We start from the raw sequence: 15,959 nt of genomic DNA on the forward strand, positions 1-15,959 counted from the left end.
TAACATGTGTTTGTTGTCATAGCAACGTGTGTCCCGCAAAAAGGTGGACGTCGAGGCAACAGTATACCTGCTGCTCAGTCTGTGGCTTTTCGTCTGGCTCTGGGACCACTGCGTTGGTTTTGAAACCATCTCCCTCGTTGCTGAGATGCTCTCATGACTCATCGAGTGATGCTACTGGCCAGCCAATCGGTGGCATGCAATCTGATGATGTCATAATTTAGTACCCGCTCGCTTGGAATCCCGGGCGAGCAGATACTAAAGGTCACAGGACCCGGTACCTAATGGGAGAACCGTGAAAACTGTGGTGACCCGTGGAATGGAAAAGGGCTTGTGAGTCTTGTTTGCTGCATCATCGCTCCTGCTGGACCGCAGGCTGATGCCATAATGATGCCGTAGACTCTCTGTAAGAGTTTCAGTCATTTTTCTCTGCCCACCAGCCCCACTGCTAAGAGCCAAGTGGTGTTTACAACCTGTCTGACGTTGATCTGTGGCAGCGATGGCTGTTTTTGACATTTATTTCCGTCTGTCTTTTCTCAGACTACTCCTGCGCTCTGCAGAAGGATATTCTGCTTCAGGGACGCCTTTATCTGTCAGAGAATTGGCTGTGTTTCTACAGCAACATCTTCCGCTGGGAAACCACTGTAAGCTACACTGTGTACACTGGCGCACACCTTCTGCAAACTAATTAATGTCACACCTGCAGTCTGATAAGAGTGAAGTTTGCAGATCAATAAAGATGGCCTCTGCGAGATAAGAGCGTTGCACGCTGTAAAGCTTTCTCCTCTGCTTGTTGGTTCAGATCACCATCCTGCTGAAGGACGTTACCTCTATGACCAAGGAGAAGACTGCCAAGCTCATCCCAAATGCCATCCAGATCAGCACTGACAACGAGAAGGTCAGAGTCAAAGACGAATAATAAAAGAGACGCTTTGATTTACGAGGACATTCTGCGGTTTAACCGTTGATAGTGTCAGCTGTTGAAACGGTTCACTTCAATCTGTTAGAGAAGCGTTATGAAATGAGCTGACTCGGCTCGATCTTCACCGGCCGTGACGAGGCAAACGGGGGGGAAACCGTCCGTCAAACCTGTTCTCACATTTTTGTTCTCTCTCCCTCCTTTTCTTCCTCCCCTCCTTCCTGTTGCGTTGATAATCACCCTCTCAGCATTTCTTCACATCTTTTGGCGCAAGAGATCGCAGCTACATGATGATTTTCCGCCTGTGGCAGAACGCACTGCTGGACAAGGTACAGCCTCCGCTCCCACCCTCCTGCTGGTTTGTGCTGCTAGTAGTTATCATGTCAGAGTAGAGCAGGGTGTCAGGAAGCGTGGTCGTAAATACAGGGCTGAGAGAGCAGTTTCGATTACTGTTATCTGCTGACTTTTCTGCTCTGAGCGTCTGTGCAGAAACACAGCTTACTATTATCTCACATGGTAGAGAAAATAATGGCTGATTACTCTTTCCCTGGAAAAAACCAAACTAATCTTTTAGTTTAGTTTGGACCTCTGCGTTCACGAGATGATCGAGAATGAACGGCCCTCTGAAACAAAATATTAAGGATGTCACATAAACCACTTCACGACAAGAATGCAGCTGCTTCCACCACAGCCAGCTGCTTATTGTGCATACATGTTTCTGTTGTGGTGTAGCTGCACTCACAGCATCTAGTTATTGTTCGGAAACAATTCCTGTAATAAATCCTTAACAGACCGATCAGCATTCAGCAGGATATTGGGCTTTCATGCTTTGAATTAGCTCCAAGTTTATTAAATTTTGAAAAAAAAAAGATTATTTTTTCCTTCCAGCAGTTTAAGATAAACTAAGAAAGTGTGTAAATAATTTGAGCCATTTAGTTTCATTGACATCCTTCATTAACAACGGTTTTCAATGCTGTCGGCTGAGTTGCCAACATGCCAGTGTCTGTTCCCTGCAGTGGCAATAAAAGTTGGGCTGAATGTCACTGTTTTGTAATGCTGACTACTGTTGGCTCCCTTTTAGTGAATCAACACTTGATTCCACTTTGACCTTTCAGCAGTGTTGACATCCTGGTCTTAACTTGAACAGTTTGCTTTTATTTACGCTCCTCTGGGCAGAAGATGCAGAGGCTTCTGCTTTTAGAGATTTACAGGCCTGCGGCGTGTACAGGTGTTCACACATCTTGTTTTTAACTTTAGTTTAAGATTTCATCTCGATATTTGCAGCATGAACCAGATGGAAAAATAAAACACTGCACGCTGCTCACACAACTAAAACTGATAAAACACAAAAATGTTACAGCAAGGTGGGATAAAAGTGGTTTTTCTTTATTGTCATTTCCCCCTGAGGTGTGTTCATTTATAATAACTGTGGTGTTTTTCAGTAAAACAGCAGCTGTGCTCTGAATGGGCCGCATGGCACTATATTTACCGTCGCCTCAGACGGAGTCGTAAAGTGTCCAACATGTTTGCACAATTGATTTTGATTCAAGGCTCATTGAGAATCAATAAAAAGTCCCACACTCTGTTGCACAGTGAACATCCCAGACTAATGCACGCACACAGATGGATTTTGGCTGTCACACAAATCCTATTGCCTGCAGCTGCTGTTTCTACACTTGCAGTTTGACAAGACAAAGAGCTGCAGAGTGAACCGCGCAGGAACGTGCATGATTAAATGTCTGTATTTTCTGCAGTCTCTGTCCCCCAAAGAGCTGTGGCACATCGTGCACCAGTGCTACGGCACTGAGCTGGGCCTCACCAGCGAAGACGACGACTACGTCTCCCCCACCGCTGAACACATGAACGGCCTGCTGTGAGTGTCTATATGTAACCACCTCTAGTTATAGATGTGCGAGTTATTTGAGTCTTAACCATGTTAAAGCTGAAAACCTGCTTTTATTTTTTCCTCGTGTCACATTTTTATTGTTGGGTAAAGTTCTGCACGTCAACGATAAGTTGACTCTCTAATGAAAAAGACACAATATGCGTCCCTGTCAGTGAGATTTAAGCTTATTTGTTACGTCTATAGTTAATTGGCAGTGACAGAAGCTATAATAGTCATTTTATTGTGGTTAAATGCTTAAACAGAAGAAGGCATGACAGACAAGCTTATTAGCGATCATTTAAACATACATGTAGCTTTAGGGGTCACTTTTCCATCTTTTTAAGCAAACAAGAAGACTCTGGGTTCTCTAACAGATGTTTTTCCCTTTCCCTCGCTGCGACGTTCCTGTTGCCCTGTTCTCCAGGCCGGGAGAGGAGTCGGGGTCGGTCACAGACCTGTTGGACCTGAGCTCAGTATCCGTTCCCTCCGCGGGCAGCTCTCCACCTCCGCTGGTGCCATGCAGTTTAAGCAGTCCTCCTTCAGCTGCCAGCCTCAGCGGATCCTCTCCGCCCTCCTCTGCCTCCTGTCTGCCCGTGGAGGTGCCCTCCTTGTCGGGAAGCAGGCTCGGCTCCGAGCCCCTCGAACCCAGCCCGCCCAGCTCACACAGCTCGCTGCCATCCACCACCACCACCAACGCCTCTTTCTCCGCCTCCACCCCGGCCTCTGCTGCTGCCTCTTTTGTGAGTGTTCTTCACATTCAGACTATTTAATATGCAGGACGTGGCTGTCTGTTTGTTATACCTGGAGGGCTGGGAAGCAGAGCCAGCTGACCTTTGCTCTGCATGTTGAAACTGAATCTTTTGAATCTGTATTTGATGAAACATGCCTGAAGCTAAAAGCAGCTTATTTAAATTGCACTGCCAACGCTTGATCACACAGTTTTGGGCCCTTTTATTCCCACGTTTGATTCATTACGATTATTTGTTCTAATTAATGAGCAAATAACAGGCTAGAGGGGAGTAAACATGATGGGGATGGTTCCCAATAGATGTGAGAATTTCTATTTTCTATTATAGCAATTTAAAAATAAAAAAAGCAAATAATTAGTCGATTCAAAGGATTACATCTACATTTATGAGCACATTCAGGAGGAAAATAATAACGTGGCCTCCAGGCAAGAAGGAATTGATGGGAAATATTTGTGTAGTCTGCATTCGTCTCTGTGTCCAATCAGCCAAAAGCTGCTGCGGCGGCGGTTGTTTCTCTGCAGCCGTTATCTCGACGCTGACAGAGTGAATGAATGCAGCGCTGTGTCAACTCTGTGCCGGTTTCACATTAATTGGATGGCTACAGTGGTATGCCTGCCGAGGCCACATCAGCACGAGGCCAGCCTCGCTGTGAGGCCTCTCAAGTCATATGACAATGGGGTGATCTCCCTCAGACCCCTCACTAACTGCCCTCCCATGTGCTCTTTCTCTCTCCCCCGCCTCCTCTGCATCAGACTCTGGAAGAAGGCGGAGACAGCCTGTCCGAGTCAGCCAATCACATGCTGCCCCCACCAACTGCCAGTCTGGGAAACCTCTCGTCATTGGACATCACCAACGATGAGGACCTGCCCACAGACCCCAGCAACTCGTCTGACACACAGGAAGAGAGTGAGTGTCGTTTGGGCAAAGAGACCACAAGAAAAGAGATTTAATTTGAATCTGTCGGTCGGCATAAATTTCATCTAAAAACAAATTCTGATAACATCTTAGAGCTTCAATAAGACTCAGAGGTACCTTTATGTTGGTAACAAATGATATTAAAGTGGTTTCCTGCCCTCCTGATCTCAGGACAATAACTCTTTGCTCCGCTGCACGTCAGCAGTGAATGCAGGTTTTGTAAACATGAACATGCTGTACTTTGTCTCACTTCAGTTAAATCTGACCTGAACCAAACCGAAACGGTTCCCCGATCAGCTGACGCATCTACAATCACCTCCAAGCTGAGCGTGTTATATGGTGCTGTAGACGTTTACTCTACACCTCTCCTGCTGACTCTTGGCTTCACATTTGTTTGTTCTTGGACTCGGCTAGAGTGGCTTTGCATGATTCACTGTTCAAAATAATCCTTGTTATACTTACACTGGGCCTTACTGTGAGTTTAAGCTAATATTTTTGCGATTGGCTGTCGCTCATTAACAGGTTTAACAGCAGGTGGGTGTGGCTTATGTGCCTGAGATGGTCATATTGATACCCTCGCTCTGTGAACTAACAATAATGGGAAAAACATAAAGATGAGTGTTCAGAGTAGTCGGATTACTTATTGAGAACATCCAAAAACTGTCCTATAAAGATGCAAAGATGTAAAAACACATGTAACCCAAAGTTAGCCGTGTTTGGTCGAGCTCTGCCGTTAGTGACACTGTGACGCGCCTGCTCATGAACAAAGCAAACCTCCGTGGTGGAGGCAAATACTTTGTAGAAACATCAAAACAAACTTTTCTTTGGCCCTGCAGGTGAGGTGGAAGCGTTCTGCGCTGACCTTAGCGGGCGGCTGCTCATCAACACGGCGGTCCGCATGAGCGTGGACAAACTGCATGACCTGCTCTTCTCTGCTGACACGCACTTCATCCAGCACCTCTTCTCCCAGCGACACTTCACCGGTAGGTTAAAACACTCCTGAGAGTCAGGCCTGATGACTCACTCGTTTCATTTTGGTGGATTTCCATGATGTTTAATTACTTCTTCTTTTTTTTAAACTAAATAAATAGATAAAGGTGAACTGGGCTGAATCTGCCGCAGTCATGCAGACACACGGTTTCATCTCGGCTGTCGTGTTTTAATTGTAGTTTGAAGCCCACGTTTTAATCACTAAATCAATAGCTTAGCCATACTCTGAGTCCCTTCTCCTGCTGTTAACCGTGTAGCTTTGCTGGATGATGTCATGCTCTAATGTTGCCCACAGTTAACTTCACTAACCTCCACAGTGCTTGTGTGAACTTGTTGCAGGAAGTTAGTGTGACAGAGCGAGTTTTTCCTGTTGAGACACTAACAGTTAAGGTTTGAAAATAAGTTCATCCACTCTTATTCTCAGTTTGCTGATACCTGATCTGCCAGTGTCCATTTTTGTAGCTCCGGTGTTTGAAATGAAAATAAAACAAATTCCCCTGGAAATCTGATTTTGGGGATGTGATTACTGTTGTGACGCTGCTGAAGCTCACCCTGTGTCCCACTGATGAGCTGCTGAAAAACCTGCTCCTCTTCTTTGTGCTGCGTCACTTTTCCTGTTTAGAATAGACTAGATAGAAGAATAGAAGAGAATTCAACTTTGTTGTCATTGCACATGTTACAGGTACAAGGCAACGAAATGCAGTTTGCATCCATCCACAGATATATTATATTATGGGTATGTTACAATGTACAGGGTATGAAGGTATAACTATAAGTATGTACAGGCTGTGTACAGGATATAAATATGAAAACTACACAGAAATATGAACTATGCACGTTATAAACAGTTGTAAAATTATAATGTTTGATAAACTGGCACTCAGAGTTGCCTTTGCTTTCATTTGTTGTATATTTTAGTGTTTCTCTGTGAAGCTGAGATGAAAGTGAAGCTGTGAGGCTGCTGGTTGGAGGCCCAGCTCGCTCAGGGACATTCTGTAGCTCTAACTGGGGCCTTCCTTTCTTTCTTTGTGTAAAGGAGCGTGCATTGACTCTCTCTCCTCGCTCTCGCACTCTTTCCTTTTCATTCATAAATTCGGAGCTTCGCGTGTTCTCTTTTTTGTCGCTCTCCCATTTTCACCGAGTCTCTCGGGCCCTCTCGTTACTTTTGTTCTCCCTCCCCTTCAGACCTGTCGGTGGGTGAATGGCAGCAGGACGGCAGCAGTGGGAACACCAGCCGTGTGCTCAGCTACACCATCGCCCTCAACAACCCCCTCGGGCCCAAGACCGCCCCTGTGGTGGAGACGCAGGTCAGTCGTCAGGATGAACGTTTCTAGCTTCATTGTGTAGAAACTGGAGGGGAGGTTTTATTTTGTATTGATGCTTCAACTAGCTCTAATTTGAGATGTGAGAGAAGATGTTAGTACTCTGTTATTACGCTTCAATAATTTTGAGTCAGTTTAACTTTTTAGTTGAATTTGGAGACGTGTTCTGTCGGACACATTAGCATTTGTAGCATTCTGAGCTGTTGACCCATCACTTGAACACATTTAGACGTGTTTAATATAAAAAATCCTCTTTTTTGAGAACCTGTGTGAGTGGAACGAGGAGGATAAAGAGCAGCCAGGTGCTGCTGGTGCACTCGATTCACTGACCATCTGAAGAGGTTTTGACAGTTTGGAGCAATGTTTGGATAGATGAGGCCAAACTGGAGATGTTTAAAGCCAAAAACCAACACCTTGTAGCAACTGTCAGCACTGTATGTTCAAATGTTCTGCAGTCAGATATGAGCCATGCAACAGGACAATGATCCTTAGCAGAGAAGCAGCACTGTGGCAGGACCTGAGGAGAGCTGCACACAGCGGCTCACAAACCTCAAAGAAGAAGTTTTTCACTGCAGAGTCTTTATTTTCCACATGACCGTGTAATACGAGCACAAAGGAAGCTTCAATATTATCACTGATGATGATGGTGTGATTATTATATTTACGGAGCATAATAACTGACAGTTTAACTACTGTGAGAGAGCAGTTTGGATTGCTAGCTCTGTAGCATGTTTGATGCAGGTATTGCATCAAACATGGGAAACTTGCAGCAGCATTAGTCAACAAACCGCAGCTAGCTAGAGAAGAGCAAGATAGATTTGCTGATAAATCAGAGTGGGGCCTCAGAGGGAACCACAGAGTGCGTATAACGGATGCAGCCACCATGATTACTAGTGTTGTTTTGTGGTTTTGCATGTTTAACATGAAGCACTGACTCAGAAAGGTTTTGACATACAACTGTGATGTTTAGGTTTTTTGGGGGGTTTTGGGGTGGGGCTCTGTTGGATTCACTTCCTGCCTGTAGTTTCTACGTGGAGTGAAAAACATGGATCCTGCATTGCACTAAAACTCCACCTTCTGCCTGCTTACAGACGCTGCAGAAAAGCAGCGCCCGGGGCGAGTGCTACGTGGTGGACTCGGAGGTCATCACCTCAGGCATCCCATACCAGGACTACTTCTACACCGTCCACAGATACTGCCTCACCTCCATCAACAAACACAAGAGCCGACTCAGGTTTGTGCGCTCGTGGAGGTCGCCCGGCTTACTCTTCACGCTCACACGGTGTCACTTAGAGCCACGGCCGAGCGAACAAAGGAAGAACTGAAAAAACACTCGAGTTTATTTATGCAGCAGCCTGCACTCTATCAGACGGGCTCCTTACTGAAAACACTGTTGGACTCGGCGCTGCTTTACTTGATGATACTGTGACTGATAACGTTCGTGATTAGATAATAATCCAATCGAGTACACTTCACTTTGTAAATTCATAACTTCCATTGCTCTAAAAGCAACGGGCAAGTCGCAGAATATCCAGTTTAAAAAAATAAAATAAAAGCAGTTATTAAAGGAAATAAGATTTCAACAGAGCTCTGCGCCGTCTGTCCGTCCCTGATAAATGAGGACATCCAAACACGACAACATGAGCTGAGCAGGTCGACAAACACGACAGCAGACGAGCAGTAGAAGAAGTCATGATTGCATAAGTGGCTACAGGCTAATATTCTGTTAGCTTCCAGTGCTCGAATCAGTCCTTATTATGTAAATGCTGTTGGAGTAATAAGCAGCTGACGTACCAGAGACGCTGCTTAGCACGGCTAAAATGAACCACAGGATGGAGTTTGCAGCCCATGGGTGAAGCCACCGTGACATCATCACCCACTGGTGTCGAATGCTGTCAGTCAGATAATCCGTTAAAGAGCTCAAAGAGGCACCACCAGCACACACGGTGAAGCGCGAGGTCCACTTTAATGATTAAAAGCAGTGAAAAAGCTTAACGGACTCAGAAAACCTCCAAAAGTCTGAAAACGCAGACGGACCGAAGCCTCGTCAGGCCAGCTGTTTTCACCAAACACCAAAGAAACTTGGGTTTAGTTTAGTCTTAGTACACATTTTAATTTTTAATCAAATAATAATATTTTGTTTAATTTCTGCTCAGCCTGTGAGCATGACTGTGATAGAAATGGCACTCCACATGTCTGAAGTCTTGACTGTAGCATTCCCAGACTGAAGAGCATTTTTCAGCATTTTCCACCAAAAGCAGCAGACGGTAGTTTCTCAATAGACCGTTATGCACATGGCCTGAAGACAGCTTAGCTGAAGTAAGAGCGGTGGCTCTCCTGTTCCCAGTTATCTTCATCTCAAGCCCAAATGCAGCCAAGTTCATTCTGCTTTAGGCTGTAAATATTCCTCCTGGTCGTCGCTTTCTGTCTGATTACATGAACCTAAATATGAGATGTCGGTTGTTTTGACAGATGTCTTTCCCAAGAAATTGTGTCAAAGTTCCCACCTGGAGAGCGTTCACATTAAATATGCTCTCTGGATCATTCATAACCAACTTCAAGCATTAATATTCTGGCATACATCGAAGTCTGACGTCTGTGACGTAGAGTAACAGGAACATGCGTGGGTACCTGCGTGTTTCGTCCATTTTCTGCCAATGCTCTTTAAAAAAAAAAAGCATTCTGGGTGAAATATTGAATCATTTCACCATGTGGGGTAGGTTTGTACTTTAAAACACATACACAAAGCCACACTTTGTCGTTTAACCTGAAAACGGTATCAAAATCGCCCCTATTTTTGATTTTTAATATCCTCCCGATTCAGAGCTCGACTCTTTAGTCATAGTTGTACTTGCGTAATTCTCTGAACTTGATGCAGTTCTTTGGTAGACTGAAACACGCTAGCTTGCTAATTTTGTGAAATGCTCTTATACAAACGGAAGTTTGAGTTTGAATTATCAGATCAGACTGTAGAAAATGTAAGAGGCCCTGTGTGTAGTTACGAGCTGAGAAAAGTCCCGATTAAGACCAAAGTGATGCAGCGCAGGTTCAACTAAAGAGCTTTTCTTTCCAGAGAATAAAAATGATGCTTAAAAATGTTGCGCATGCTTTAAAAGTTCCTTTGCGTCTCCTCTGGCAGAGTTTCCTCAGACATCTGCTACAGGAAGCAGCCGTGGAGCCTGGTGAAGGCGCTGATCGAAAAAAACACCTGGAGCGGCATCGAAGAGTACTACAAACACATGGGTGAGTCAGGGCAGCCGAGCCGCTGAGAGAAACAAACAGGAAATGCTTAATTTAAAAGAAAAAAGGATGCTTCCTGCTGCAGATCAGAGAGATGGAGGATTGATGTGGTTTGCAATGTGGCCGCGAGCCGTTTATCTACAACTTCAGGTTCTTTGAACAGAGAAAACTTTGAGAGCTGACAACGTTTGATAGTTTGCTTCTGTTGTCTCACACTGCACCACACTGAACACGGTGAGCTTATATTTAGAGCAAAGTGCATTAAATTTATATTCAGATGTCTCAAATGTCAACAAATCTTTAGGTAATCCATTTCATATAGGCCTTGTTTACCTGCGTCCACGCAGCCCCCTGGGGGCCTGTGATGGTACTGCACAGAGACCACGAGCAGTCAATTAATATTCTTAAGTCTAATTTAAATAAAGAAAAAGGAAAAAAAAAATCTAACTTCTTGCTTTAAAAAGTGTGAAGATGATGCAAGGAGCAGAGATGTTGAAGGTAGAAGCTGTGACGAAGAGGGTGGAGTGGGCGGAGTGGGTGGAGATGAGCGTCAGGAGTGATTTGTGACAGAAGGATGGCAGGAAGAGAGAAAGGGAAGTTTTGTGAGATGACAGTGGGACGGCTGGTTGGGAGACGTGGCACTGACAGGGACGGGGGCGGAGCTTGAGGAAAAGGGGAGGAGACTCCTGCAGTGACTCTAAAACAAAATGTTCTTTCAGGTTTTATGGTTTTGAATTTAAATATTTACATTTTCTAAAGAAGCTGAACTGATGAGGAAGCTTCACTAGAACTAAACCTGAACCAAGCTCCTCCTGCAGCTCTGTTAATAACTATAAAGGTCTTAATATGGAGAATGAAACTGTTGATGGGGAATTAAATTACGTGAATCATTAGAAGCTGATTGAGAGAACATAATATCCCTGTAATGATATTATGATAACTCATTTTCTGCTCGTGCGCTGAGTGTAGTGGATGTTTAGGTGGGCCTCACGCTGTCCACAGATAAACAAGACATGGGCGCTGACAGAGAGCATATCAGATATCAGAGCTTACATTCTGTCACGCCGTCACAAGCTCCGGCCTGTAATCAGGCAGACGTACACATTTTTCTGTACGTGTCTGGTCGCGGTCGTCTCCGGAGCTTTTAAAGAGATCGCCTGGACGTCTGCGTGTGCGCTGATACTTTATGTAAAAGACAAACCGGAGCCATTAAGTTCATTTCTGTTTAAAGAAAGTCACAAAACAGACACGGGGGCTGCCAGTCCCACTTTCCAAGGTTTCAAATATAGTTTTTATTTTGGATAACGTTCTTGAAACTGCATCAAATTTGAACTTGGCCGGACTCGGGGCGTGTTGTGACACCTCATGGAGCGAGGTATTTTCCCTCCGGTCTTCCATTCTGGGTTTTAAATCTCTCACGCAGAGAGCGAGGTGTGCAAGCTGGAGACACTCCTGCAGACTGAGGTTACCGTGATGACCACAGGCGAAGCGGTGGGCACCGACGCCGCCAAGACCCCGCCCGGCTTGCGCCGCAGGAAACGCACGTGCTCGCGGCGGCAGGGCGAGAGGGAGCGAGAGAGGGAAGGAGGAGGAGCGGGTGGTGGAGACCGAGGGGACAGAGGAGTGGGAGAGGAGAGGGACACGAGAGAAGCCGGTAAGTCCGCCCGGATACAGACGCAACCAGCGAGTCCCGCCTCTGTGCAGTAACGCCCTCTGGTGGTTGTGTTCGGTTTTCCAGCCGTCCAACACAACCTCACTGATTTCTAATTGATTCAGTAACAAAGTGTTCACTGTTGTGTCCTTTAGGCTCTCAGTTTATGAAGCTGGGGGAGCGATCGCGTGGCGGCGGGCACAACGGCATATCCACCATCCTCCTCATCGTCAGCTTCATGTAAGTGTTTGTGGAGTCGAGTGTGTGGATTGGATCTGTGGGTGAGCGTCGCTCTGTCTGTCCAGCATGTGTGGTCTTATTTAATCAGCAGCAGCGGAGACGGTTGTATGAGGAGGGGTTGTACTGTTGCACGGCGGCGTCAGGACCGGTGCACGACGTGTGCTCTCTATACTGTGAGCTGATCACAGCCCTGCTTTGATTGTATGTCTCTGGTTAAAGTAGCTCGCTGCTGCTCAGTGCGCTGCTGAATGTTGCTCATGCAGACACAATCGATCCTTCTGCTTACTAACGGCCTCACGATGCCTTTCTTGCCATTTCTCTTTTTCCCTCCTTTCTGCATTACTTCTTGTGCGTAGGATCTGTATCAGGTTCGTATGAGAGGCTTTAAACGTTACACCACTGGCTGTTTAAATATGACCTCTGAGCACAAACGTACAGGAAAAATCCACCGTTCAGGCTGAACGTGAAGCTTTGACAAATTCAAATGAAATGTGATAAATGAGGTTCATTTCTCTTCGGTCTAAAAGCACAGCTGCTGATTATTTTAAGCTGCTCTCATAAACGTACGATTATCTGTCCCCAAAGGGAGGAGGATTATTTAAACGAGGATTCATAACCAGATTTTAAGTCATATATAAAAAAAAAGATGAAATCTGTCTGAAGAAATGTGACACCACATTTTAGCCTTTATTGGATAGAGACGGTGTAGAGACAGAAGCACTGAGCAAAACCGTCGCCCTCACGTCTGATTTATTTGTAAAATAAGAAGTTTTAAACTGAACAAGGTCGGTGCGACAAAGTTACAAAATTAGAATCAATCAAAGAACTGTTTCAGAAGTTTTTAATCCAAACCTGCTGGTCATACCTCCTCAGCAGGTTTGACACACATGTGCTGCAGTGAGACCAGCTTAAAGGCCGCAGCCTGCCGTCTCTGTCGTTTGTATCGTGGCTGGGATGAAGTCTAGTTAAAGGTTTCCAGTAAGACGGAAAATTGAACAAAAATGAAAAGAAGCCTTGAAATTAGCCTGTGTGTGTGTGTTAGCTGACGGTGGATTCTTCCTGTAACAGCTCAGACTCCAACAAACCCCCAAATATTTGTGTTCTTTTGTTCCGTTGGTTTTTCGACCTTCCTGCTGTCCGTGTGGTTCAGTGTGAAACATTTTCAGATTGTGGTTGGTGCTGAGTGACTCTGACCTCTGTGCGCTCTCTGTCCCCGTCAGTCTGGTGGTGCTGGTGGCGCTCAACATGCTGCTGTTCTACAAGCTGTACGCTCTGGAAAGAGCCGCACATACACTGGAGACGTGGCACTCCTACTCTGTTGCTGACAGGTAAAAGACACCGCCCTGCTTTCCTTAAACACACACACACACACACACACACACACACGTTCCTCTGGGAAGGATAATTGGTGTTTGGTGTGAGTTGCTCCTGTGGGGGACCACAGCTCTGTTACTGCATAGCAACAGGTCAGAACAAGAAGTTTTAAAGGGGATAAGATCAGTAAAAATAGGATGAGGATCATTTAAGCAATAAAAAAATCTATTTCACACAAAATGAACCAAACGGCAAAACAAACAAATAAAAAACTGGCTTTCAGCAGGAAGGAAGCCCCGTCTTGTCTTATTCTCTGTGACGCAGGGACTATTTTCTTTCTACCGTCTACATCCGCCAGTTACAGAAGTGTGAAGCGAGCTAACGTTGCAGGTGGACGTCACTGTTTCCATCCCGTGAGGAGCGAAAGGTTTGATCCTCGGGTTTGTGTGGCCGCCTCCTGCACGCTGTGACACGCTCGGTTTGGTTGGAAGAAAATAGTTCGTCCATGAAACCGCTCACGGACGGGTTTGTGGATATTTTTAATAACCTGCTGAGTTTTCAAACATGTTTCGGTGCTTTGGACAGCACACAGGACAGGAAGTGCACTTTCAAACTAAAAGTTTGAGTTCCTGCTCGCACACTAACGCACATGGACATTCACATTTTTGGAAGCTTGTATTGAACCTTCTGACAAGTCTGTTTATGAGTTTTCATTTGTATTACTTTTGCTTTTTTGTCTAATTTATTGCTCAGTTTGTTTCTTAGACAAAAACATAAAAGGTCACTTTGTGCTGTTGACTCTGGGTTAAAGAGCTCTTCTTCTTCCTCTTGTTTCTCCTTCCTCCTCCTCACCCCTCAGTCCTTTGCCTCAGACAGCTGGGGAGTGGGCTCAGGTCCTGCAGCTGCAGAGGCAGTTTCATCAGGCCCAGCTCAGCAAGTGGCAGCAGATCCTGCAGTCCTCCGTCTCGCTGCTCGACCAGGTTGGCGTCCCGCTTCAGTTTGCGTTGACGGCTGGCTTCAGCTCACAGATTATAACCCAGCGTGTGCCTCTCTCTGTCTCCAGATGAAGCAGTCTTTAGAGAAGCTCCACCAGGGCATCGTGGTCCCAGAGGTCAAGCAGGACCCCCCTGCTGACGCGGAGTCCCTGACCGAGGCCTGAACCTCGCCTGCTCCGACTGCCCCCCTCCCAACCTCCGAACCCGCAGAGATTCGGATCGTTTCCTGTTTGAACCCCGGTGAGAGAGGACGCCGCTCAGAACTCTCCTCGCCTGACTGACTTGAAACCGCGACGTTCACCTCGAGTGAACTCAGACTGGAAGCTTTCAGGACCACAGCAATAATTTCCCTGCAGCTGCAAGTTGACCGTGTGTGCGTGTGTGCGTGCGTGCGTGCGTGCGTGTGCGTGCGTGTGCGTGCGTGTGTGCGCGTGTGTGTGTGCGTGCGTGCGTGCGTGTGTGTGACACGAGGCCACAGGTGGGCCCGTTCAGACCACCCGGTCAGCTGCAATCTCCTTTAATTCAGACCTCGACTATCACAGATCGAACTTCCTCTTCTGACCTGCAACATTTCAAAGGTTCACGATTCGGGAAAGCGGGAGCGTCGATCGACTCTCAGCGGACGAGAGAAAAGAGGACGAGGAACACGCTCCCACTTCTCCCGGGCTCTGTCAGGGTTTTACGTCTTTTTCAAACTCGGTGCGTGCGACTGTTTCCTGGACCACGACAGTATTTATTGTTGCCGCTGACTGTCTCGTCCTGCTCTGAAGAAGTCATGTGATGCCTGTTTCCTGCTCTGATTTGCTGTTTTGTGCGTGGGCCAAGAGGGGCTCCACGAGAACGATCACTGGCCCCAGCAATAATAGTGATTCATGTTCTGAATGTTTCAGCAGAGTAGTACATAGATACATATATATATATATATATAATGGTAATAATGAACCGTGTGTGAGTGTGTGTGCAGCGGAGGACATTTGGAGGTGAGAGACGGGCGTTCGTGTTAGTTTGTTTTTGAAGATTTCTCTTTCATGTTGGGTTCAGGTGGAAGCTCTAAGGTCTGATCAGTGACGGAGCGACTCCTGTGAGGACCAAGCAGACCTGTGAGGGTCCCGGAGAAGAAAAAAAGGGAATTTTTCTGGCAGTATTGTTTTTCTGTGTGTGTGTTTGTACGATTCATTTTCTTTTTATTCAGTTTTCATCTTCCGTCTTTGATTTTTGTCGTTATTCGTCCTCCCCGCTCACCGGACCTGAAAACATTTCACCCACCCGAGAGCTTCCTCTCTGGTTTTCTTTCCTGCTCTTCCTCACGCTCTCGTTCTCTTTCTCTCTCCATTTCGTTTTGGAAAACGGCGTCTGCTGAAGCATGCGGGCCCTGCTGTGCACGGCCGTGCGTGGGTAACAAAAGGATGTAATATTTATTAAAGGAGGGAGAGAGGGATGAGGAGCAGAGATGGGAATGTACTGTAAAGATGTGATTGTACACCATGCTATGGAGAGAAATGAAAAGCTCTAAACACGCAACAACGCCTCACTTTTCTTTGAGTCTGTGTTTGTCTCCTTTGGCTTAATCCGTTTTGGTTCACAAATAAAGTTCCTGCAGTCTTCTCCAACCGAAGAAAACCTCCGTCAGTGCAGGTAGGACATGTTGAAACATGGGTCTCATCTTTCCCCGCACCATGTCGTCCCATCCCGGGAATATCTGAGCTCCCGTGCTGATGATCGTTGAAACAACAGTCGTGCAA

The 15,959-nt window shown here is 46.1% G+C and overlaps 1 protein-coding gene across 4 annotated transcripts in view; it reads left to right on the top strand.

Annotated features, from left to right (window-relative positions):
• LOC101484213 (protein Aster-A) overlaps positions 1-15,741 on the top strand; it is a 43,500-nt gene extending 27,759 nt beyond the window's left edge. For 3 of the 4 annotated variants that reach the window (XM_076886180.1, XM_076886184.1, XM_076886188.1), the window contains 16 exons: positions 538-641; positions 800-895; positions 1,165-1,245; positions 2,671-2,789; positions 3,226-3,541; positions 4,303-4,456; positions 4,721-4,804; positions 5,302-5,448; positions 6,641-6,762; positions 7,869-8,011; positions 9,917-10,020; positions 11,441-11,671; positions 11,824-11,908; positions 13,129-13,236; positions 14,082-14,202; positions 14,286-15,741. In XM_076886180.1, the coding sequence (XP_076742295.1) occupies positions 538-641; positions 800-895; positions 1,165-1,245; positions 2,671-2,789; positions 3,226-3,541; positions 4,303-4,456; positions 4,721-4,804; positions 5,302-5,448; positions 6,641-6,762; positions 7,869-8,011; positions 9,917-10,020; positions 11,441-11,671; positions 11,824-11,908; positions 13,129-13,236; positions 14,082-14,202; positions 14,286-14,381 (2,111 nt within the window). In that variant the 3' untranslated portion in view covers positions 14,382-15,741. The remainder of the gene's footprint in view (positions 1-537; positions 642-799; positions 896-1,164; positions 1,246-2,670; positions 2,790-3,225; positions 3,542-4,302; positions 4,457-4,720; positions 4,805-5,301; positions 5,449-6,640; positions 6,763-7,868; positions 8,012-9,916; positions 10,021-11,440; positions 11,672-11,823; positions 11,909-13,128; positions 13,237-14,081; positions 14,203-14,285) is intronic. The other variant, XM_076886183.1, reaches the window with a different exon arrangement.
• The last annotated feature ends 218 nt before the right edge of the window (positions 15,742-15,959 follow it).

Source organism: Maylandia zebra, linkage group LG1 (assembly GCF_041146795.1).
Source record: "Maylandia zebra isolate NMK-2024a linkage group LG1, Mzebra_GT3a, whole genome shotgun sequence".
In the NCBI taxonomy this organism is placed as follows: domain Eukaryota; kingdom Metazoa; phylum Chordata; class Actinopteri; order Cichliformes; family Cichlidae; genus Maylandia; species Maylandia zebra.